Source organism: Dendrobates tinctorius, unplaced genomic scaffold, assembly GCF_039654945.1.
Source record: "Dendrobates tinctorius isolate UK_male_01 unplaced genomic scaffold, ASM3965494v1 ptg000162l, whole genome shotgun sequence".
NCBI classification, from domain to species: Eukaryota; Metazoa; Chordata; class Amphibia; order Anura; family Dendrobatidae; genus Dendrobates; species Dendrobates tinctorius.
The window spans coordinates 33,864,990-33,881,248 of NW_027361829.1; the positions used below are offsets into that span (position 1 = coordinate 33,864,990).

Below are 16,259 nucleotides of genomic sequence, written 5' to 3' on the forward strand. Positions count from 1 at the left end.
TGTGTCACTCCCCACAGTATGGTGAACCCTCAAGTTGCTCTCTATCTTGGCGTCAGCTTCACTCTTTTTAGCTACCACACCACTACCAGTCATACTGTGGTACACTTCATGTGATGTCAGGTCAGTAAGTTGGGCAGACGCATCCTTTCCTCCGGTCACCCGTACGTCTGAACCGTCAATTTTGGGAAGTGTTCCTGCCTTAATGTGCGCAACGCCATCAGCAGAGAGCCCTCCATCCTTCTGCTGTAGAGGAGCTCCCTTCTCCCGCCAGTCTGGAAACAGCCTAGAGTCCCGGCATATTATCACCGGATAGGTTAAGTTTGGGACTACAGCGACTTAATGGCTTGCAATGTCCATGGCCGTCTTGAGGATCACCCTGGACACCAGATATTCTTTAGTGTCCCATGGATGCAGATGACCCCGATCTTCCTTTTGAGTAGTATATATACATTGGGAACAGCCCTCACTAGGGTCACCCAGCTCCCATAACGGACCTGTCCGAACACATCTTCTCCAGGGCACACCCACGTAGTCCCTTGCTGGGTGGGTAGTTCATATGGCAGACTGAACACCCATAGTACACTTGTCCCTGGCAACAGTCAGTCTGCACCACCCCTTTGCGGGATGCTCCACCCTCTTTTAGGCCATTACCCCCTTTAGGGCCACCACCTCCTTTTGGGACTCTGCCCCCTTTTGGGCAACTACCCCCTTTGGGACTCCGCCCCTTTTGGGATACCACCCTCTTTTGGGACTCTGCCCCCTTTTGGGCAACCCAATCTGTAGGAGATACTTTCCGTTGACACCCCACCAGCTCCTGTGGATGCCCACCGATCACGGTGTGGTAGAACTGCTCAATAGGGTCACTGTAAGCCACTTCAAACATGGCTTCTTCGCTTCCCATGGCTGTCGCTTGACCTCCACGCACCCCCAGTTGTCTGACCCCTGCCACTGCACACCGATCCACGCCAGGCATTTTGCCCCCCAGCAACCAGGCTGCACTGCTGCAGAATCCAGAACTCCGTGCACCTCGTCCGTTGCGCCCAGCAACGGAGCTTGTAGGCCTTGTCCATTGACACTAGCAACAAGGCTACAAGAGTGCCCCTAGCATTCTCCACCACATGTTATGTAGCAATTACTAAGCGGGTTGGGGTACACTCCCTTTGCAGAAATATTATAACACAAGGCAACAGTTTCTTCATTAAAACATGTCCATCTCTGGTTTATTACATACCCATAAACCACTATGTCTGCACAGTTCCAGAATTGACACCTGTCAGTTCACACAATTTCCCATGCTCTGGGTTACCTGCTTAACAGGATGGAATTCCCTAGGAGGCATCACAGTCTGCCTTTTTCTTGGTCCTGTTACCAGTCCAAACCCTCATTATCTTCCTGGGCTTTCAGGAGCTTCAGTCTCACACATGGCCATCTCCCTCATGTGGGGCAACCAGGAAGCATATAGGACCTTTCTGACATCACACGAACACACCCCTGGGAGGTATGTGGTTAACCAGTCCCACCCATCATTTTCTGTTAACCCTTAAATCCAGCCCTTTTTAAATATACAGGTTTGTAGGACCACAAGACCTAGCGACCTGTTCTGGATTCAGATTACAGCAGACCTCTGTCTGTGCGATACATACCTGTCACTCTCCACACAACTAGTTGGTACATCACATTGGACAGATGCAACTAAGATCAACTTGTACCAGAACGATGGGAAGAAGAAAGTATGGAGAAGGCTTTGGAACAGCTCATGATCCAAAGCACACGACATCCTCTGTAAAACATGGTGCAGGCCAATGTGGTGGCATGGGCATGCATGACTTCCAGTGGCACTGGATCACTAGTGTTTATTGATGATTTGACTGAAGACAGAAGCAGACAGATGAATTCTGAAGTGTACAGGACTATACTTTCTGCATAGATTCAACCAAATGCACCAAGGCTGATTGATGTCATGTCACAGTACAGATGGGCAATGACTCAAAACATACTACGAAAGTAACTGGAGTATTTTAAGTCAAAGAAGTGGAATAGTCTGCCGTGGCTGAGTCAATCACCTGATCAAAACCCTATTGAGCATGCATTTCGCATGCTTAAGACAAAACTTTAAGCCGAAAAATCCACAAACAAGCAACAGTAAAGTCAGCTGCAGTAAAGGCCTGGCCTAGCATCAGAAACGAGGAAACCTAGCGGTTGTGTCATCCATGGCTTCCAGACTTCAGGCAGTTATTGCCTGCAAAGGAATCTCTACAAAGTAATAAAACCAAACATTTTTTTTATGGTAAAATTGATTTGTCCAATTTTCTTTTCAGCCCCTGAACTGAGGAATCTTTGTAGAAAAATGATTGCAATTCCTAAACATTTCACAGGATATTTTTGTTCAGCCCATTTAATTAAACCTGAAAGTCTACACTTCAATTGCATCTCAGTTTTTTCACTTTAAATAAAAAAACAGTGGCACGCAGAGCTGAAATCACAAAGATTTGGACACTGTCCTAATGTTTCTGGACCTAACTACCGTATATACACAGTGCCAGGTACAACCGCAGAGCTGCATGTGATGGCATATATACCAGAGATCAACACATCAGCCTGAAGTCCATCACTGGGGTTTATTTGTTCTGCTCCAATATAATGTAGGGCTAATGTACATAATATAGGACGTATGTACATAATATAAGATTAATATGCATAATATAATGCTAGTAAAAATAATACAATATTGTATAAAGCTAATATTCAGACATTATATGTCATATACATGGTGATTCAAAAAGGGGGGTGCAGAATTATAGCAATGGTATTCACAAACGCGCGAACATAACACACTTTAATTTAAGGGGTTGTTCACTACTTGGACAACCCTTCTCAATCCCTATGTTTCGCCTAGTAAAATAATAACCGCTTACTCACCTCCAGTGTTGGCACTGTATCTCACTGGGATTGCATGACAATTGGTTTTGGTTTGTTGTCTGGTCTCAGCTCCTGAAGATGTTATCAGTATGAAGTACAATGCAGACATTCTTATGAGATATGTTATACAGTGGTTTGTGGCACTTAGCAGTTCCATAATAATCAGCCTGGTCACCTTACTAGGACTATGTGTAACACCAATGCCGACGTCCTTTCTCTCTCTTCCAGGCATTGACTCGCTGTCCCCATTCCCATATGTAGCTTCCTACTTCACTGGGCCTACGCACGCCGTGCAGGTCTCTTGGTGGCATTCTTACTGCTCTGGCACACCCCAATTCATAAAAAGTCAGCGCGTGCACTTTGTCCCCAGTCAATAGCTGAGAGGCATCAGGTATATAAGGCACCCTCCCCATTAGGGGGGTGCTTGAGCAAACGCATAAGTTTCCCTACTTAGAGTGTGTGCATCTAGTATGTTGCCAGGTCCCGTGTTGTTTTAATGAGAAACTATTCCCTTGAATCGTGTTGTCTGAACCTGAAACCGCTGAGGCGGTACCTGAAACTTCACCGGCCGTATCTGATTCTCAAACTGCACCGTCAGTACTTGAACCTGAAACCGCACAGGTGGTACTTCAACTTTAAACTGCTGCGGTGGTACTTGAAACTTGAATTAAGTACAAGTGTCTGTCCTGCCAGTGACTCTGTGTCTGTGTCCTTAACTGCAATCCTGACCCTTGGGGTCATCTTCTGTAGTACCGGGAACTGCCCAGGGGTGGTACCTGGTGGCTACCTGCAGCACAAGCCTAACTCCACCATCAAGAGCTCCAGTGAACACCAGGTAGCTGTTTAGTCACACCCCTTCTGGGTAAGCCCTGCCTGTGGCACAGTGGGTCCATGTGTAAGACACTGTGTTCATACACTCAAATTTTGGTCGTTGTTTCCCCTGAAGTTTTTGGGCGCATGGACCTTTCCCACGATATAAACAATGCCATTTTCTGTGCGGAGACCATTTACCAAATTTATTCCTTGCTCAGTTGTCACAACAGGCCCTGTAAATCCCAACACACAAACATTTTTTACTTGCTTTGATGTCACCATCTTGTGTCACAATATGTAGGTACATTTTACATTTAGGTCTTGAAAAATGAAAGTTGTTGTCATGGGTTTAATGCGACAACGAGGAGCCAGAAGATCGCAGAGTCTAATTTCTCCTACTCCTGCACTGATTAGAAGCACTTCACCTTCTTATTAAATGGTCTAAACTTCTTTTGGCAGTGCAGGGGTTAATCTGCTCTGTTAAGAGCTCCTATATAATCTGGGTCCAGGCTAGCACTCATTGTCAGAATTAGCTTATGATGCATGGCTGAAGTTTTTGTTGTTGGTTATAATAGGAAAAAGGCGTTTGGTAGATTTATCTGTGACTTTTGCAAGGTTTTGAGTGTGTGATAATTCCCTTCTCCTACTTTGGTTTTACCTCATTCTCCACTCCCCAGGGCATTCCTCTGTTAAATGTGTATGTTTGGTATTTTTTGTTACCCCTGTTCATATTACCTTGTTAGTCTGGTTGGTGTATTACATTACACTACTTCTACCCTCTTCCCTGTGTGGGGGAAGGGTACAGACTGAGGGCGGATTCAGGAGTACTGTCAAGGACACTGCTTGGGCACCAGGCTTGCCAGGGATGGTTATTGCATCTATATGCTCTGATCTTCAAAAAATCTTTCATACTCGTCCATCTCAGTTTCACCAAACATTGGCTGTTCCCAGTATTTAATTTCCCTGCCGCCATCAATGCATGGCTTCCCATCCCCCACCAGGCAGATGCACTGACTTACTCACCACTGTAGGTCATGCAGTGACTTCTGTCCTCTGCTTGCTGTGTACTCTAAGCTCTGTGTCCTCTGCTTTCTGTGTGCATACTTCCTAGCTGCATGCTTAGGACAGCCGCTCCTGCCCTTTCTGATTCTTAAAGAGACAGTGAGTGCATTCTTAAAGTTTCTCCAGCCTATTTCTAAGAGGCACTTGGTACTTAAGGCACCTCCACCAATGGAAAGGTGCCTGAGCAACATTCCATTTCAGTCTGTGTGCAACTACTGAGTTGCCAGGTCCTGGCTTGTTTCTGATCTTGCTTGTTATTGTTTCTGTCATCCTCGGGGCTGTATACCCAGGCCAGTACTCTGAATCTTTACCTGCATCTGACCTTTCCTGTTTCTGTCACCCTAGGGGATGAGTACCCAGGCCTGAATTTTGTACCTGTGTCTGTGTGTGTCCTTGTCTGTATTAGTACCTATCCCTGTACCTATTTGTATCCATGTCTGGATCTTTCCCTAACCTGCTGTGTCTGTCCCTTTTCCTATTCCTTAAATTTGCAGTGTCTGAACCTGATTATCCCTCTAAAGACCTGCAGTGTCTGTACTGACACTTATCTCAAAGAACCTGCAGTATCTGAACCAGAACCTATCTCTATTCCGTTGTGTCTGTACAACGTTAGCAATCTTTGTGTACACTTGCTACTTGATTGTAAGTACATTGTGTGAATCTGGTCCTGTCTGTCCTGCTTGTACCTGTCCAGGTATTAATCTAGTGTGAACTCTATCTGTCTGTCCTGTGTGTACTCATCCTTGTAATTGTCCTGCTTGACCGCGTCTGCAGTTCCTGCTTGACCACATCTTCGGTTTCCTTGGGGTATGTGCACACGCCGTGAAATCTGCTGCGTTTCCGCAGCGGTTTTGGCTCTGCGGAAACGCAGCAGATTCTGCTGCGTTGTACAGTACCTTTATTTCCAATGGCAAAAAAAAAACGCAGTGCACATGCTGCAGATTTTTCCGCGCGGTTTTGCTGCGGTTTACAATCCGCAGCATGTCAATTGTTTGGTGCAGAAACGCTGCAGTTTTACACCTCATCCATTATGAGGTGTAAAACTGCAGGGCAAAACCGCAGGCAAAACCGCAGATTTACCTGCGGTTTTCTCTCCAAAATCCGCACACCCAAAAAACTATGTGTGCACATAGCCTTGCATGTCCGCACCTGCGGCTCTGCAGATGTTCCACACCTGAGGCTCTTTGTCTGAACCGAGTCCTACCTGTCTCTGGATTCCAGTCATACCTGCCTGTATCCCAGTCCTTCCAGAATCTGTTCCTTTCCTTCCAGTCTGAACTGGGTCCTTCCTGTCCCTGTATTACAGTTGTTCCTGCCTGTTTCCCAGTCGTTTCTGAAAACTGTTTCTGTCCCTCAAGTCTAAACAAGCTCCTACCTCTGCCAATGTATCAGCTGAGTCCGCCTGCCTGCCAGTGTATCCGCCTGCACTGCGTGTCCGCCTGCACCGACCTGCCTGTACACTAGCCGTGTTTGCCTCTACATCACCTGTGTCCGCTTGCATTCCAGCAGTGGTTGCCAGTACTCGCCTGTCTATGCATCAGCTGAGCCAGACGGTATATCTACAGTACTTATAGTCCAAAAACAGGAAAAAAGGTGGCACTCACCATCTGGTAAAACATTTCTTTATTTAGTCCATAACACTGGTACAGTGGGAGAGGAGTGGATACCTTCTGTGGACGACAGCTGTTTCACTCTAGCTGCGCTTCAACGGGTCCTATGCTAGATCTACAGTACTTGGCTACAGCTGTCATTACAGCGTTCTGTACCATTGGGGGTCAGCTGCTACTGCCAGACGATGTCCTGGAGTGGTACCTAGCAGCTTCCCGCCACACAAGCCTGACCTTACCACTAGAGGCTCCAGCGAACACCAAGGATTTTGCTTAGTCTCACCCCTCGAGGGTAAGTCTGGTCCGTGGCACAGTGGGGCCAGAATCCATGCTCGCGCTAACCATACTAGGCGCGAGTGTTACACAGTTGACCTTGGACTCATTTATCGGTCGATTTTATTACTGACTTACCCGTGTTGGCAGGTAATACTGTAATTTTGGTGGTGGTGGGTGGACAGATTCAGTAAAATGTAACATTTTAGCTTGCTACCTGCTTTACCAAACGCCAAGACGTTGGCGCAAATTTTCATCAGTGAGAGTAAAATTACATGGATCCCTACCAATATTGTGTCTGACCAGGGGTTTCAGTTTATTTTCAAACTTTGGAGGGCATTTTTCACTTGTTTGCGGATCCACATGTCGTTCTCTTCAGCATTTTACCCACAGTCTAATGGGCAAACTTCATGGGTTAACCAAAATATTGAGACTTATCTCAGATGAATTTGCAGTAAATATTCATTGTCATGAGTCTTTTGGTAAGTCCCTGTTTTTCGGGACATACAGGTTTCATCCTCAGTTCAGCTCATTTTATAGGAATCTTTCTTCTGGAATACCTGAAGAAGAACAATTTTCATAATCAATTAAGTCTGTGTGGCAAGGGGTTATTGATAATTTGAGAAATATGGAGTCCAAATATAAAAGTGTGGCTGATAGGAGACATTTGGTGAGTCTAGATCTGTGTGTTGGTGACTTGGAGTTGTCCTCAAGGAACACTAAGTTGAAGGTTCTCCCTATTAGAAACGGGGTACCAGGTTCATCTTATAACATTGTGGCCATTGTCAATGCTGTAGCATTTTGCTTTGCTTTGCTGCTCACTTTTAGGATCCATAATGTGTTTCATTGATCTCTACTCAAAAAAATGTGTTGAATCCTCTGTACCATCACTGTTACTGCCATCTCCAGTCATTGTGAATGGAAATTTTGAATTTAAAATAGCCAAGATCATTGATTTTCGCTTAGTTCATCGGTTGCTTTAGTATCTGGTACACTGAAAGTGATACAGTCCTCAAGCGAGAACGTGGGTACCAGCATCTGACATCCATACGGCCAGGCTGATTTGGTCTTTTTACATGGCACACACTGATAAATCCGCTTCTGAGGTTCTGGAGGACCCTTGTAAAAGGGGGCTACTGTCACGGGTTTACCACGACAGAAAGGAGCCAGAAGACCACAGCGTCTGATTTCTCCTACTCCTGCACTGAATAGAAGCACTTCACCTTCTTATTAAACTGTGCAAATTTCTTTTGGTAGTGAAGGGGCTTATCTGCTTTATTGCGAGCTCTTGTAGAGTTAAGGCTCTCCGCTAAATACTGTTAGCCATTCCCATCTCTTATATAAATTAGGCCCTGGCTAGCACCTGTTGTCAGAGATAGCTTATGCTACATGGCTGGAGGTTGTGTTTGGTTATAATAGGAGAAGGCATTTGGTGGATTTATCTGTGACAGTTGCTATGTTTTGAGCGTGTGATAATTCCCTTTCTTGTTTTACTTTGGTTTAACCCATCCTCCACTCCCCGATGCATTCCTCTGTTACATGTGTGAGTATATTTGTATGTTTGGTATTTTTCGTTACCCCTGTTCGTATTACCTTGTTAGTCTGGATGGTGTACTATGGTACACTACTACTCCCCTTTTCCCTGGCTGGGGAGGGTACAGACTGAGGGCGGATTCAGGAGCTAAGGAAAGGTACGTGGCCCCGGCGTCTTCACCATCAGAAGTAACCCGGGGAACAGGACGAACTAGGACCCCTAGCCTTAGGGACAGGGAAGGAGCCCCTGGTTCCTGGACACCCAATAACAGAGTTGTCACAGCTGTGTTGTGATTGGTTGTTATGAGAAACTAAGTCACTTTTAGCTTTGATTTTCAGTCACTGCCTGTTTACCACTAATGTTACTTATACTATAGGCCTCTACTTTTTGCACTGACCTTGAACCGCTCTGTAATATCAGGAAAATGTGTATAATATAGTATTATATAAGGTTAATATGCTGACATAATATTATATATATGTGTCATATTATTTCTAGAAAATTTGGTTCACGGATGGTGGCACAATGATGAAAGTGATAACATCCTTATAAAGAATTTTCTGCGGAGCTGTCTGTCTTATAGTGAGGTAAGTCACAAGCAATAGAAGCTGCTTTTTCTTACATCATGTTTGGTACTTACAAGTACTTACAATTGAGGTGAATAAAATGTAAACTGTATGGTAGTACTATATGACGATGTAGCTTAAAAAAATCCGTAATTAGCTTTCATTATATATCTAAAAAAATGTACCCTTCAGATGAGCCTGACGTTCTCTGCTGGAGAAATGTGGCTGCCGGCGTCTTGCCCAACATTGATAGCTGTTTTGTGCCATTGATACTGATAGCCCAAATGTCTCTATCCACCATAGAGAAGCGATGTAATCACATGACAGTTCCCAGACGAGGAACTTCCCAATGAGTAATTTCTGTGGGAATCCCAAGGTAAATTCATTGAAATGTCTATGAATCCTGTCAACATCACACTGCGATTTTAAAGGCCATGTTCACCAGGACACTCTGAACCCAATTCATCTAAGTGTTTAAACCAGAGTTCCGGCATAAAACTTTCAAATATTAAATTGCACAAATGTTTTGTGACTTTTCGCTTTTTGGCCAGCTCCAACAAAGTGGGCAAAGCAGGGGACAAGCTTGGGTAAAACTTCTTGGCAAATTCATAAAAAGTTGTGGTGTATCTTATGCCAGAAATGTTACTCTAGTCCCCGACTGATATAAGATTCTTAGTGAGGTGCACCCCAGTGATAAGATGTGCCATATGCATTCATTCATTTATTCATTCATTTTACCTCTGCACGTCCATCATTTAGATTGATGTACGAAATGCCGGTCTTAATGAATCGGCCCTTTTTCTTTTAATTTATTTGCCTTAATAAATTCCTGATAATTAATGTTTTATTAACACGTCCAGTAATAGTGACTTTTTGGGGTGATTATTAGCTATGACAGTTGTCTGTAATCAGTAGCATGTACAGCCCGGCTTCAATTATCACTCAGTCATGTGCACCTTCCTTGCAGGTCTCTTCCCTCCGCACAGCATTGGTTAGACAGAAGGTAATTGTAGTAAAGAGGATTGGAGCCCCACCAGTGACGGGCACGTTCAGCAGCCATAAGGAGATTATTGTAAAGCTTCTTGCAGGAGTTGTCAGATATCATAGATGCTTATAAAGACTTTTCTGCTTTAGTGCCTCTACATTGCTTTCTTATATACAGGAGCTTCCACTTAGCATTATGCCCATCCTATAGTTATACTGGTGTATGACCTACTTCTTAGTAGTCACAACAGTGCACCCAAATCATAGATTTGGGGTGTCCCATCAACCTTCTTTCCCCCAACAGTGACACCACTATGCCTCTTTCTCCGACATCATCCCATCTGGTGCCTTACACTCAATCTATGCAGGCATACCACCACCTCTTCTAATAATATAATCAGTTCTCCGGTCTCATTAGTTGTTTAAAGGAAGTCTGTCAGCAGCATGAGTCTACAACATGGGCGTTCGGTGCACCTTTGCCATGACCAAATCGTTTAGTGCACCTTCCCACTTATTTGTTTCCAGCTAGCTTGAAAACATGTACGGTAGGTAGGAACGTGCACTCAACAGTTTTGCCATGCCAAGGGTTCACCAAGTGTCTGTATTTGGTTTGAAGAGGCATTATGCTGACAGACTTCTCTTAAATGTCTTGTCCCATAAACTTTGATTACCTATGTACAACATTTATGATAGCTACTTATCGCTAGAGGTCTGGCTCCTGAAACTCTTCAGATCTCAAGAATAGCGACCCTAAATCCCCAAGTATGAATGGAGGAACTGTGAGTATGGCTACTACCATACATATAGTATGTCATCATTGTGGGGTCACAGTGGTCGAGCAACAGAAAGCATTCCTTTATCAACTGCCCTGTTAGTAAGAAAGACTTTTTCCTTTCCGCAGTATTTACTGCAGTGCCGACATCCCTCTTGTAGTATCAGCAGTGCCTACGTAACTCCATCACACACTCATGGTATTCCCGCAGCTGGTAGCAAGCTTGATGACTGCTGTATGTAAGCTTTCTTTTTCTGTCTCATACCTGCTGACAGCAGATTTGTGCACTTAGTTCTTGGATGGAATAATCAATGGGTGGCCCTGCTCGGACTGATGGCAATGGTTCCATTCATTTGGTGATAGGTAGTAGGGTTGGAGAGATCGGAGCACAGATGCTTTGCCTTGCTAACTTTTACCAGTACATCAGAATGTATTCATAAGGTCATTGTGGACATGTTGATCTTAATGAAAGCCATATTTTTTAGCTCATCACAAAACTGTCCCAATTTTGCCTACCTTATATTCAAGGCTAAAATATTTATTGTCACTATCCCATCTGCTGTGGGTGACACAAAATTGCAATGTACACATTTTCAGACAACTTCTTTTCCTATATTGTCCACTCGCATCTTGTTCAATGTACGTTCCAGTCTGTATAAAATGATAGCTTAAACACCATTTGTATGGTCTACAGGTATGTCACTTTTTAAAGCCCGCGATTGGTGGTCCGCCACACTGGGAGAGGATGAAGAATTTGATCAAGGTTGTTTGTCTGTAGCCGATGTTGACAACAGCGGTTCGGGACAAGGTAATCATGTTAATGTAATATTCAGTTGCTTCGTGAAGTATGATGTTTCATTCATTTTCAATTGGTATTCCCATCCAATACATTTGTGTCATATTGTTAGTAGTTTTGGTTCCCACCTGCAGGATCAGCATTTTTTGGAGAACGAGTCTCAATCTTGCTTTGTTTTCAATGGAGTTGTTGGAATTCCTTTACAAATTATTGGGAAGTCTTCCCACCCATACTCCAGTGGCGCATGTCAGGGCCCTGTTCTTAAGAAAATGTTGGTTGGATCTGCTTCTTACGTTTTCTTCATATCTAGGGATGATCGGATCCGTAGAAGTTTGGGTTCTGGTACTTGATGCAAACTTTAGTACAAAGTTCGGTTTGGGTACAAGAACTGTACCTGAACTTGAATTTGAACCCGAACCCCATTGAAAACAATGGGGACTTGAACTTTGGAGCTGGAAAATTCTCTCTGTCTCTTTCCTAGCCTCTCTCTCCCCTCCTGGACTTGCCCCAGAACGCTGTACATTAAAAAGGACTTCCGGGAAAAGTCTGTGTTTGTAGTTTAGCACCGGACACTAATGGCGTGTGCACACGCTGCGGATTCTGCTGCGGATCCGCAGCGGTTTTGGTCCTGCAGGTCCACAGCAGTTTCTGCTGCAGTGTACAGTACCATTAAAATAAATGAAAAATGAAAACCGCCGTGCAGACAGTGCGGATTTTTCAGCGCGGACTTGCTGCGGTTTCAAAACCTCAGCATCTCAATTCTTTGTGCGGATTCTGCTGCGGTTTGGCACCTGCTCCATGTCAGGTGTCAAACCGCAGCGGAAAACCACAGGCTAAACTGCAGAAAAACTGTAGATAAACCACAGGTCTTTTGACCTGCGGATTTACCTGCGGTTTTTGACAAATCCGCACGGAAAAATCCGCAGGACAATCCACAGTGTGTGCACACAGCCTTAGTGTCTGGTACGAACCAGGACTTTTAAGTTCGGGTTTGCTCATCTCTAGTCCATATTCTAAGAATATGACACAAATGTAGCAGATTGGAATCTCCCTTTAAAGCACAAAATGAGGAAATAAAATGCAAATCAAACATTTACTTGTCCAGGAGTTATTACAAGGAACAAATCACCACTCCAGCATTAGGGAGTTCACTGGTTATTACAGCCTGTATTCTGCTAAGAGACTGCTGACTATATTAATACCAGCCAGATTTGTTCACTTTGGTTAGATATTTAGCAAATTTTTTGCCCAGATTTTCCAGAAAGTCTGGTGCATATCACAGTGCCAAGATTGTGGATAAGGTTTTGTGAACTCTTTCACTTTATGTCGTAAAATGAAGCATTTATTGGCTTGCGCTACTGATTTAAAAATATTGCATGTCAATTTTTGCTGCAGATTATCACAGCGGAGTAAAAGCGTAAAAGCTGTAGCTGTTCTGCAGCATTTCTTTAATAAAGTCCAAAACAAAATGTGCACGGTGTGGTGCTGATGTCCACCGTGGCCTTCTCTGCGCAGAATCCACTGCCAATAAGTTCCATGTGGAAGTAACCTATTGACGCCGATCTCAAGGCACCTCTGCAGGTTTTTGTCATGTCACACAATCATGACCAAAAATCTTCAGACCGACCCAAATTTTGGTTTCCACAAAGTTTGCAGCTTTTAGATCTTTTAGTCAGGTGCTTCTATGGTCACTGAAAAACATAGTAACATAGTTAGCAAGGCCAAAAAAAGACATTTGTCCATCCTGTTCAGCCTATAAAATTCCGTCAGAATAAATCCCCAGATCTACGTCCTTCTAAAGAACCTAATAACTGTAAGATACAATATTGTCACGCTACAGGAAGACATCCAAGCCTCTCTTGAACCCCTCGACTGAGTTCACCATCACAACCTCCTCAGGCAAGGAATTCCAGATTCTCACTGCCCTAACAATAAAAAATCTTCAATGTTGGTGGAAAAACCTTCTCTCCTCCAGACGCAGAGAATGCCCCCTTGTGACCATCACCTTCCTTGGTATAAACAGATCCTCGGAGAGGATAAATACAGTTATATGGGTTTCATATTTCTAAATATCTATTGATATATATCGTACATCAAGTTTATGCACAAATCCAATATTTACAGGGTTGACTGTTATGAACAGGTCACCGAGGAGAATGGCAGGAATAGGCTAGGCCACCAGGAAACCAGAAAGGTTGGTAACTTAGCGGATTGCAGACCCCTAATCCTAGCAGACCCCTAATCATAACAGCACAACTAACAGTAGCCGTGGAGCGTACCTACGATGCACTAGACGCCTTGACACAGCCGGAGAACTAACTAGGCCTAAAGCAAGAAAGGTGAACTCTAAACTGCCCCGGAGTAGAACCCCAAAGAAATAGATAGCCCCCAAACATATATTGTTGGTGAGACAAGATGAAATACAAACGCAGGCATAAAATAGACTGAGCAAATGATGGGGCCCGAACTGACTAGATAGGATAGGAAAGGAAAGACACTATCTACAGTCACGCAAAAACCCTAAAAAATCCAACACGACTGATGTACCAAAAAACACTTACAGTAGGTCTCACGACCTCGCCCCCACTGTATCAGCATTCTGGTATGAACTGGCAGCAAAGCAAAAGAGACTAATATAACAGGGAACTGAACAAACTGACAAAAGCTGTAACATATAGAGCGGGGTCCAGCACAGCCCCCCAGCAGGGAGCACGCCGAACCCTCACAACAAGCAGAAAGAGGCAAAACCAGATCAGATGCAAAGGATTAGCAAATGAACAACTAAACTGAAAAATGCAGGATCAGGGCAGGAGACATCAGACCTCAGAATGCACAGGAAAACTAATCACCAGCAGGGATTGAAGGAAGCCTGCTGACTTAAATACTCCAATCAGTAACCACAGATCTCCAATCATCATCATCAGGTGGCAGACCTCTATCAATCCGGCCAGGTCTACTACCCACAGTAACCACCAGAGGGAGCCCTGACCCAGAAGTAAGAGAATTCACAACAGTTGACCTTCATGCTGGATATCGGCTTTTGAGCAAAATACTAAATTTTTACCAAATTATTGCTTGGAGTTTATTATAAGTTCTATGTTTTTGCTTTTTGAGGTTTGACCTTAGGTACTCAATGAAATCAACCCCTTTACCCCCATGGCTGGTTTGCATATTAATGACCGGGCCAATTTTTACAATTCTGACCACTGTTTCTTTATGAGGTAATAACTCTGGAAGGATTCCATGGATCCCAGCGATTCTAACATTGCTTTCTCTTGACATAGTATACTTCATGATAGTGGTAAAAATTATTTGCTATAACTTGCGTTTATTTGTTAAAAAAAACTGAAATTTGGTGAAAATTTTGAAAATGTTGCAGTTTTCCAACTTTGAATTTTCATGCCCTTAAATCACAGAGACATGGCACACAAAATACTTAACAAGTAACATTTCCCACATGTCTACTTTACATCAGCACAATTTTGGAACCAAAATTTTTTTAGTTAGGAAGTTATAAGGGTTTAAACCAGCGATTTCTCGTTTTTACAACACCATTTTTTTAGGGACCACATCACATTTGAAGTCACTATGAGGGGTCTATATGATAGGAAATATACAAAAGTGACACCATTCTAAAAATTGCACCCCTCAAGGTGCTCAAAATCAAATTCAAGAAGTTTATTAACCCTTCACAGCTTCAAAGGAATTTTTGGAATGTTTAAAAAAAATGAACATTTAACTTTTTTTTCACAAAAAAATTACTTCAGATCCAATTTGTTTTATTTTACCAAAGGTAACAGGAGAAATTGGACCCCAAAAGTTGTTGTACAATTTGTCCTGAGTACACTGATACCCTATATATGCAGGTAAACTATTGTTTGTGCGCATGGCAAAGTTCAGAAGGGAAGGAGTACCGTTTGACTTTTCAGTGCGAAATTGGCTGGAATTGAGATCGGACGCCATGTCGCGTTTGGAGAGCCCCTGATATGTGCCTAAACAGTGGAAACCCCCCACAAGTGACACCATTTTGGAAAGTATACCCCCTAAGGAACTTATGTAGATGAGTGGTGAGCACTTTAAACCCCCAAGTGCTTCATAGAAGTTTATAATGTAGAGCCGTAAAAATAAAAAATCATATTTTTTTCACAAAAATGATTTATTTTCGCCCCCAATTTTTTCATTTCCAAAAGGGTAACAGGAGAAATTGGACCCCAAAAGATGTTGTACAATTTGTCCTGAGTACACTGATACCCTATATATGCAGGTAAACTATTGTTTGGGCGCATGGCAAAGTTCAGAAGGGAAGGAGTGCCGTTTGACTTTTCAGTGCGAAATTGGCTGGAATTGAGATCGGACGCCATGTCGCGTTTGGAGAGCCCCTGATGTGCCCAAACAGTGGAAACCCCCCACAAGTGACACCATTTTGGAAAGTATACCCCCTAAGGAACTTATGTAGATGAGTGGTAAGCATTTTAAACCAGGGCTGTGGAGTCGGAGTCGTGGAGTCGGAGTTAGAGTCGGCATAAAATGAACCGACTCCAACTCCTAAAATATATAATAAATTGGGTACAGTAATTCAATGCAGAATATGCTGAATATTTTTTCATAGGAATTTGGGAAAGTTATGAAATGTTCTATAAATGACTGTTCTATTCCTGATCTAAGGCTACATTCACACACAGCGTTTTTCCTGCGTTTTTTGAGGATACGTTTTTCAGTTGCAAAAGCAGATCAGCTTTTTAAAAAACCGCATCACCTGAAAGGTTTTTGAGCTCATAGATAATGTTTTCAATAGCAAAAGCAGATTAGAAATCTGCTGTATATATCCATATCTGTCTATCCATATCATATCTGTACCAAAAAGAATGAAAGCCGGGCAGCACACAGACTAACACTCCTTTTTTTTAGCACCAGTCAGGTACACCTCATAGCT

General features: G+C 43.4%; 1 protein-coding gene across 4 annotated transcripts in view; it reads left to right on the plus strand.

The window, feature by feature from the left end:
* BBS9 (Bardet-Biedl syndrome 9) overlaps nt 1-16,259 on the plus strand; it is a 649,391-nt gene that overhangs the window by 23,429 nt on the left and 609,703 nt on the right. For all 4 annotated transcript variants that reach the window (XM_073549956.1, XM_073549955.1, XM_073549957.1 and 1 more), the window contains exons 2-3: nt 8,707-8,795; nt 11,225-11,338. In XM_073549956.1, the coding sequence (XP_073406057.1) occupies nt 11,227-11,338 (112 nt within the window). In that variant the 5' untranslated portion in view covers nt 8,707-8,795; nt 11,225-11,226. The remainder of the gene's footprint in view (nt 1-8,706; nt 8,796-11,224; nt 11,339-16,259) is intronic.